We start from the raw sequence: 9,737 nt of genomic DNA on the forward strand, positions 1-9,737 counted from the left end.
GGGAACACACACGGGAGAGCTCTCCTACCCCAGGGATTCAGGGAGGGCTTCCTGCAGGAAGTTCTATCTCAGCTGGGACTGGACGTATGGAAGTTAGCCAGAGTCCGGGTTGAAGAAGAAACAGGATATGTGAAGGCTGGGGGTGTGAGAGTGAGGGGTATATGAGGAATAAAAAGAAGCCCCATGGAACTGCAGCCTGGATTCAAGGGGGTAGATTTGAGGTGGCTGGAATGGTGGAACAGTGGGCAGAGCCCAGCCCGTGGAGGACCTCATGAGCCAAGGGGATTCTCACAGCCGCTGTTAGTCCTGAACTCCTTGTCCAAAGATGAATGGTTTTCATCACAGGCTCTCCATTACAGTCAGGTTGCACTGGGCACTGCTGGAGGAAGGGACCCAGAAGTCATCATTGCGCTGACCCCGTGGTATTAAAATTGCCTTGGATCCACCTGGATCCGCCTTCCTTGCTGGCCCACAGGCTCCCGGAGGGGAGGGATTGTGTTGGTTTATCCTGGTACCACCAGCTTCTAGCTTAGGGCCTGCCCCAAGTGTGCTGCGGTTTTGTTTCGTTTTTTGCTTCTGTGCTTTTGTATATACTCTTTCCTGTGCCTAGAACATCCTTTCCCAACTGTCTAGTGGCCACGCCTCCCCAGTGACAAATACTTCTGTGGCTTCCTCCTTTGTGTTCCCTTAATGCCTTGGACCCACCACTAAAAGAGTGCTTTCTTGTCACAGTGCTATTCATTCCAGGCCTTTCTCTGCGTCTGGATGGTGAGTTCCCTGAGGGCAGGTCCTGTGTCACTCACCTTTGTATTTTTGGTGCCCAGGGCATGGGCTTAGAGTTCATAGTGGGTGCAAGGAGAATGGCTTCATTCTGCCCAGTAGACTGTGTAGAAGAAGAGAGGGGTCAGCCCAGAGGGGCAGTTATAAAATTGGGGAAATGGAGGTACTCTAGGGCTGGGTACATCATGCAAGTATTTTTAGGAAGAGGGCCACAGTAAATGAATAGTTACAAATGCTACATGAAAAAAAGAAAGGGCCCTTGGATTTTGCAAGGTGTGTTTAATGGAATGTAGAAACTGTAGTAATACACATTTATTTTTTTCTCCCTCAGGCAGCAATGAATGTGGATCACGAAGTTAACCTCTTAGTGGAGGAAATTCATCGTCTGGGTTCAAAAAGTAAGTATTATCACATGGATGCAGTATTTCTTCTGAGTTTGTGTTAGAGCAGGTAGGACTAACTTTTAGAGGCATATGAAGGGATCACCTAGGGATTCAGGACACAGTCAATGGCAGCTCTTCTGTCAGTCTCAGGTGATAACTGCTCTTAGCTCTGAAGTGATTTCTGGAGACATAGAGCCACCGGGGTATTGTGTTTCTAATACAAAGAATGGTTGAGATATTTCATTATCCTTTGAATGGAAAGAAAATTGCTGTACTTCTGTGACCTAGCTGCATTGAAATCTTGTAATTAAATCATGTTCAAATTTTTATTTGGCACAATATTAAAATTCATTTTTTTCTGCTTTACCCTGCCACCATTTTGCAAATTGCCGACTGACATGGGACTCGGATTGAAATTTTAATAAATTGTCTTTATTTTCTCCAGGTTTTTGAGTTTTGTATAATCAGGTGTTTATGTGTATATAACTAAAAGAAGCCATCCTTTAGGTAGTTTTCTTTTGAAGTTAGCTTTCCCCCTAGCAGCATATAAGCAGCCATTGTGAAATTTGTGACATGTAAAGTTGGTAGTATTAGTGTCCTTTTCCTAAGTTGTAATGAAAGCAACTGTTATGCTTGTAGCTGTAAGTATTTCGTGCATCTCAGACCAGACATACAAGAGTTTGGGGAGCATTTCGAAAATTGTAAGAGCAGTAGATACATTCAGCAACAACTGGGATAATGGAACCCAAAGTTTTAAACTTACATCATATAAGTGAAAAACAACTTTAAAAAGTACCTTGAAAGAGTTGCTTGTCATTATAGCTTGATTCTTCTTACTTATAGCTCTGTCTACTTATGAATCACAAATCATTTTAAATAACAGGAGGTACCTTGAAAATTCCATTAAGCCATTAGTATCAAATGTCCCCTGTAGTTTTCTGTTGCTGATGTAACAGTACTATAAACTTTGTGCATGAAGCAACACATTTAATATCTTTTTTAAAAAATATGTTTTATTGAAGTGTAGTTGATTTACAGCATTGTATTAATTTCTTCTGTACAGCAAAATGATTCAGTTATATATATGTATATATATTCTTTTTCATATTCTTTTCCATTATGGTTTATCACAGGATATTGAAATAGTTCCCTGTGTTATACAGTAGGACCTTGTTGTTTACCCATTCTATACACAGTAGTTTGCATCTGCTAACCCCAAACTCCCAATCCATTCCTCCCCTGTATACCCTCCCACTTGGCAACCATAAGTCTGTTCTCTGTCTCTGAGTCTGTTTCTGTTTTGTAAATAAGTTCATTTGTGTCATATTTTAGATTCTACATATAAGTGATATCATATGGTATTTGTCTTTCTCTTTCTGACTTGCTTCACTTAGTATGATAATCTCTAGGTCCATCCATTTTGCAGCAAATGGTGTTATCTCATTCTTTTTTATGGCTGAGTAGTATTCCATTGTATATATGTTCCACATCTTCTTTATCCATTCATCTGTCGATAGATATTTTGGTTGCTTCCATGTCTTGGCTATTGTGAATAGTGCTGCTATGATCATAGAGGTGCATGTATCTTTTTGAATTATAGTTTTGTCCACATTTAATATCTTAATGGTCATGTAGGTTGGGAGTCTGTCTCAGTCTGGTTGGGCTGCTATAACAAAATACCCTGGACTGGGTGGCTTATAAACAGCAGAAATCAATTGCTCATAGTTCTTTTTTTTTTTTTTTTTTTTTTTTTTTTTTTGCGGTATGTGGGCCTCCCACTGTTGTGGCCTCTCCCGTTGCGGAGCACAGGCTCCGGACGCACAGACCCAGCGGCCATGGCTCACGGGCCCAGCCGCTCCGCGGCATGTGGGATCTTCCCAGACCGGGGCACGAACCCGCGTCCCCTGCATCGGCAGGCGGACTCTCAACCACTGCGCCACCAGGGAAGCCCTTGCTCATAGTTCTAAAGGCTGGAGGTCCGAGATCAGGGTGCCAGCATGGTCAGCTTGGAGTCCTCTTCCAGGTCTCAGACTTCTTGTATCTTCTCATGGTGAAAGAGACTAGGGATCTCTTTGCAGCCTTTTTATCTATCTATCTATCATCTATCTATCTATCTATCATTGTGGTAACATTGGTTTATAAGATTGTGTAAGTTTCATGTAATATAGCACAGCATGCTCTTCTGTTTGGTTTGGTTTGTTCATTTATTTAGGGAGTTTTGTTTGTTTGTTTCTTATATTCCACATATGAGTGAAATCATATGACATTTGTCTTTCTCTGTCTGACTTATTTCACTTAGCATAATACCCTCAAGGTGCATCCATGTTGTCACAAATGGCAAGGTTTCATCTTTTTTTTACGGCTGATGAAATCTTGCAGCCTCTTTTATAAGACATTAATCCTTATGACTCATGAATTTACACCCTTATACCCCCCCCATGACTTTGGCACTTCCCAAAGGCCCCATCTACTAATATCATTACCTTGTGGGGTTAGGATTTCCACATATGAATTTTGGAAGAACACAGCCATTCAGACCACAGCAGGGTCTGATAAAGGTCACCTGGGCTAAAATCAAGGTGTTGGCAGGGTGCATTCCTTTCTGGAAGCTCTAGAGAATCTGTTTTCTAGTCTTTTTTCTAGCTTCCAGAGGCAGTCTGCCTTCGCTCTAGGTGCTCAGGCTTCAGTAGTTGTGGCACGTGGGCTCAGTAGTTGTGGCTTGTGGGATCTAGAGCACAGGCTCAGTAGCTGTGGCCCACGGGCTTAGTTGCTCCACGGCATGTGGGATCTTCCCAGACCAGGGATCGAGCTCATGTCCCCTGAATTGGCAGGCGGATCCTTAACCACTGTGCCACCAGGGCAGTCCCTCAGTGAGTCTTATTTTCGATAGTGATGCCCCTACCTGTGTTCCTCATTTCTACATTCTCAGTTTCTCCTGAGCTCTGTGACGAGCTCTGTCACTCTTGGGAGTAGTACTATTGTTTGGATTGTTAAAGATATTAAAGATATATTTCCAAAGATTTGTCGGGTTTTCTTATTAGATCTTTCTCCATGTCAGCTTAGTGTTTATTGGTCAGACTCAATTGCATTTAAAAGTCTAACCTCTATATCCCTAGCACAGTGTTATTATTTGCTAAGGCAAACTGAACCTTCACTTCAAAATGAGCAGCTTTACAAACTAGATGACTACAAAGTAATTATCCTAACTTCTATAAGGATGAAAATATTTTGAACATTGCAACTTCACTAGGCCTCCTTGACTTACCTGTTCCTGGTAATAGATGACTTTTTAAGTTGGAAAGCATCTATGGAGATATGTTATCTACTGACAGGTTATGGTTATTTATGTTGTATCTGGAATAATTTTGACAATCTAAATTATGATTTAGATTAATCATATTTAGACTAATCTAAATATGATGTATTAGCCGAAGTTGGAGATTGATGAATTTAGTTTTACCTGTTTCTTTTAAAATAAAGTTCTTTAAAGTCTCTCATTTTTCATCCTGTAGAAAAGAATTAAGTGGATAAAGATTATTTGGAGATTTAAACTCCTTCGTTTAACAAATATTTCTTGAGTGCTACCTTTTTCTCAAGTGCTGGAGATGGGAAAATAAACAAAATTCCATCTCAGCCCTTGTGGGCCTCTTTAGGTATCGAGAAGACAGATAAACTGGAAACATGTATTGGGAAGTGGTTAAGAGTGTGTGCTCTGGGGGACTTCCCTGGTGGCTCAGTGGTTAAGAATCTACCTGCCCATGCAGGGAACACGGGTTCAAGCCCTGGTGTGGGAAGATCCCACATATCATGGAGCAACTAAGCCCATGCGCCACAACTACTGAGCCTGCACTCTAGAGCCCGCGAGCCACAACTACTGAGCCCACGTGCCTAGAGCCTGTGCTCCACAACAAGAGAAGCCACCGCAATGAGAAGCCCGCGCACCACAATGGAGAGTAGCCCTTGCTCGCTGCAACTAGAGGAAGCCTGTGCGCAGCCACAAAGACCCAATGCAGCCAAAAATAAATAAATAAATAAATTTATTTTTTAAAAAAAGGAGTGTGTGCCCTGGAGTCAGACTCTGGGAATGAATCCTAGCTCTTCCGTATTCTTGCTGTGTGACCTTGGGCACATTTCTAAACTTTTCTGACTACTACTCTTTCAATGAGTATTGAAGATATTTGTTTTTCACACTTTAAAATCTCTAAAAGAAGGACATATTTTGTGATACATGGTGTGCTATTGTTAAATTGGAAGTTTAATTAGAACATAAAATAATGGTGCTATCTTGCAATCAATTGTGTCTTATCTTTGACAAAATGGTTAAGTGAGTTTTAATGATTGTAAAATGCATTGAACGGTTCAATAAATGCATTCAACGTTACTCAATAAATGTTAGCTATTATTACTATAACTGATGGTGAATGCTTTGATATATACTCAATTTTATAAGAAGAGCTTTAATAGCTTGACTGAAGGAATCATGGATGACTTCTCAGAGAAGGTGACATTTGAGTCCATTTTTGAAGAAAAAAGAATTTGGCTAAAAAAGAGGGTCTAGGATGCTGGGTAGATGGCTCAATATGGGCAAAGTTACCAGGGGAGGTGACTCCTGTCACCTTGGGTAACACCAAGGTGCTCATTTTGACTGTATCGCAAGGTGCATGGAACGATATGGCAGGAGATCAGGTGAGAGATGAGCGCGAGGGCCAGAGGATGGAGAGTCTTAATTGTGAGGCTGTGGTCTTCACTTCAGTTTGAAGGTGATAGGGAGCTATTGAAAGATTAGAGTAGAAGAATATCAATTTAAGTTTGCATCATACAAAGTTTCTTCCACATTTTTAGTTCTGCATCAATGTAGAGGGTATATTTGGGGTAAACATGGAGAAGGGGAAACTGATAGGGGTCTTGCAGTTACCCACGTGAGAATCAGTTTGGGCCTGAACCAAGGAATTAATTGTCCATGAAGAGGAGAGGCTAGAGCAACAGAAGATACAAAGAAGGTGGCATCACCTGGACATTTGTCAGATTGAGGGGTGAGTGAGCAGGAGAACTCTGAGATTACGGCCAGGTTTCTGCCTTTGGTACCTTTAAAAACTTAACCTAAATTGAGAATTTAGCATAGAATTTACTCTATAAAAGACTTTACCTATATTCTATTTTTTAATCTTTGCAATAACCCTGTGAGGGGTATTTTTACCCTCCTAACTGCAACTCAGATTGCTTGAAGGACCTGCCAGGTTACCAGCAGCTGCACTGATTCCTGTAATCAGTGAAAGATTCTCATTGCAAACAGAGGGTTGTGCAGCTAGAAGTTAAGAAATCAAACAGGTGCAGGACTTCCCTGTGGACCAGTGGTTAGAACTCTGAGCTTTCACTGCCGAGGGCACAGGTTCAATCCCTGGTTGGAGAACTAAGATCCCGCAAGCCACAAGGCGTGGCCAAAAAAAAAAAAAAAAGGGAAATCAAACAGGTGCATCTTTGCTTTCCAGGCCAAGCATTCTCTGTTTTCCTCTACAAACTTATTTCCTTCTTCTTCTCCTCTTAGATGGTTTACTTGCGGTGAGTGAATTAGCCACTCTAATTACTGTTCTCCTAGACACTTAATTGTTTCACCTGTGCCTAATGGCACATACCCCATTTCTCTCGTTCGTAATTGAACCAATGTTAACTAATGAATGGATAAATAAAATGTATTATATCCATAAAAAAAATTGAACCAATAATGATCATCGATCAAGTGCTTAGCATGTGCTGGGCACTGTGCTTTGTGCTTTAGAACTGTGTCCCCAACCTCACAGTGTGGGAGGTATTAAGATCCCCATTATACAGATGAGGAAACTGAGGCTTAGGGAGCTTACATAAAATTCTCAAGGCCAAACAACTAGCAGATGGCCAGGATTTCAACTGAGGACTGTCAAGTTTTTTTAAAAAGCTCTGTGTTATACTCCCTTTAAAGTCCAGAACAGGTACTGCCATTCATGAAGTCTTCCCTTCCCATTTTAGCCCAGTCATCTTGTTCTTGACATCCAATCACGTACTGCTTTGTGCTGTTGTTTTACTGTATGTTTATTTCCTTGTGGTAATGGAAGCCATTTCTTTGATAGTTAGAAAGTGATTCTATACTTCCTTCTCTCTGCCTCTAGTGCCCAACACAGGGCTGCACCCACAGTAGGAGTTTACTAAGCTTCAGGATATAAGCTCTAGCAGGGGAGCACAGGAACTCAAGAACCCTTCTCACTGTGATGGCCATCTACTTGACAGGGGGCACAGCTTTGGGAGGGAAGAACTTGGAGCAGTGCAGTAGGATAGGACTGGGTCAAGGGTTCAGCCTGGTAGATCAAAGGGTATAGCCAACAGTTGGAAGGTGTCCTAGATTACCCTTTGAGACTTCAGTTGATTGACTTTTAGCCAAAGATCCACCTTTTGTTTACCTTAATTTAAAAAAAAAAACCTTTTTTTTAGAACAGTTTTAGATTTGCAATAAAATTGAGAGGAAGGTATAGAGATTTTCCATATACCCTCTGACCCCTGCACATACATAGTCTCCCCCATTATCAACATCCCCCACCAGAGGGGTACCTTTGTTACAGTTGATGACTCTACACTGACATATCATTATCACCCAGAGTCCATGGTTTACATCACATTTCACTCTTGGTATTGTACATTCTGTGGGTTGACTAATGCGTAAGGACGTGTCTCCATCATTATAGTATCATAGAGTATCTTCACTGCTTTAAAAATTCTCTGTGCTCTGCCTGTTCATCTCTCCCGTATCCTAACCACTGAAAACCACTGATATTTTTACTTAGTTTTCTCTTTTTCCATAGTTTTGCCTTTTCCAGAATATCCCATAGTTGGAATCATACAGCATGTAGCTTTTTCAGATTGCTTTCTTTCACTAAGTAATACATATTTAAGGTTCCTCCACGTTTTTCATGACTTGATAGCTCACTTCTTTTTAGTGTTTACCTTAACTTTTAACATCTATATTAAAAACTGGCCTTCAAACTAGATAATCTAGGGATTCTGGTAAATAAAGATTTCTTCATTTTTAAGGTCACCACTCCTTCCCTGGGGATTCTGAGCATGTTCAGAACACACTTAGAGAAACACTGCTCCTGATCCAGCGTTTCTCTTGTACTTGTTATTTTTATCGATTCAACAACTAACAATTAAAAAATCGAAATTTAGACAGAGAGGAATTGTCCACTGTAGTGCTGTAACACATTCACTTTTTTTTTTTTTTTTGCCGCACTGTGTGGCATGCTGGATCTTAGTTCCCCAGCTAGGGAGACCGGGGATCAAACCTGTGTCCCCTGCAGTAGAAGCACGGAATCTTAACCACTGGACCTCCAGGGAAGTCCCACACATTCACTTTTTGTTACTGTTTCTTAGTTCTCTTCCACTCTCTGTCCAGATGACACTGAAGCTAGGAGATGTATCACACGTTGCATTTATTCTATCACATTTTGAATCTGGCAAGAGGTTACACTGAATTTCTGACTGTTGACTGTTAAACTGTAATCTTGGTTAACCTTCAGTTAGATGTTTATGAAGGATTATGTGTATCTGCCACACATGGTGGCAAGAAACAGACTTTGCATCGGCTAACATTGTGTTTTCTCAAATTAGATGCTGATGGAAAATTAAGTGTGAAATTTGGGGTCCTCTTCCGAGATGACAAATGTGCCAATCTCTTTGAAGCACTGGTAGGAACTCTCAAAGCTGCAAAAAGAAGGAAGATGATTACGTACCCAGGAGAGCTACTTTTGCAAGGTGTTCATGATGATGTTGACATTATATTGCTGCAAGATTAATGTGGCTTGCATAGCTTTGTTTATTGTGGGTTTTTTTTGTTTCTGGTAAACTGGAATATTACATCAAAGGACAAACATATTAGCATACTTAATGTATTTTTATAGAACTTTATAAACAAAAGGAGACTCATTTTAGAAGCCTGTCCTTTTTTGTATCTTGAAAGTAAATTTATGTATTACACTGTAAAATAAACAAAACCTATTATTTTTCTCAGGAATCTGGCTGGAAAATGTAGGCAATGAGACTTTTTTGGTGGGGATGCAAGAGTGTTTGTTGCATAAATCATTCTTAGATAATTTCTACAGATACTTGACATTCCATGAAATCAAGAAGCAAACTTGAAGACCAGCTCCCACAATGAATGTAACGTTTATGTAATAAAAACATGTAACTCTCTTAAAATTGCCTTATTGAGTCATTTGAGATTTATGTATATCTCTCAGAATCGAGTTTTTGCATCAAGATTAGGTAACTGCAGTAAAAGTTATCTTGATTTGAAGGAAAAATTCTCTTAAAACTACAGAATTTAAAAAATAGGGATGGTTAGTGCTACGATTTGGTCCTATAAAAAAATAGTAATTTTGATGCCTATATTGTGCTTGCCACTGGGATAGGGGACATGCCCCCAAAAATGTAACCTAAAAACTTCACTTTCTAATTGGATTAGTTAGACCCACCTGAAATAATACAGGATTATCCGTGATTGCATGTTGCAGCTTGTAGTACAGAACTGAAAATGATACAGAATCTCAA

The 9,737-nt window shown here is 40.4% G+C and overlaps 1 protein-coding gene across 1 annotated transcript; it reads left to right on the forward strand.

Moving 5' to 3' along the window:
- Positions 1-1,117: 1,117 nt before the first annotated feature.
- Positions 1,118-9,330, forward strand: ABRACL (ABRA C-terminal like; the record flags this gene model as incomplete). The annotated part of the gene is made up of 2 exons (XM_079716241.1): positions 1,118-1,178; positions 8,799-9,330. 2 exons carry the CDS (start codon positions 1,118-1,120, stop codon positions 8,981-8,983), a joined length of 246 nt encoding a protein of 81 aa, XP_079572367.1. The 3' UTR covers positions 8,984-9,330.
- Between the last annotated feature and the right edge of the window lie 407 nt (positions 9,331-9,737).

Source organism: Hyperoodon ampullatus (genome assembly GCF_949752795.1).
Source record: "Hyperoodon ampullatus genome assembly, chromosome: 12".
NCBI classification, from domain to species: Eukaryota; Metazoa; Chordata; class Mammalia; order Artiodactyla; family Ziphiidae; genus Hyperoodon; species Hyperoodon ampullatus.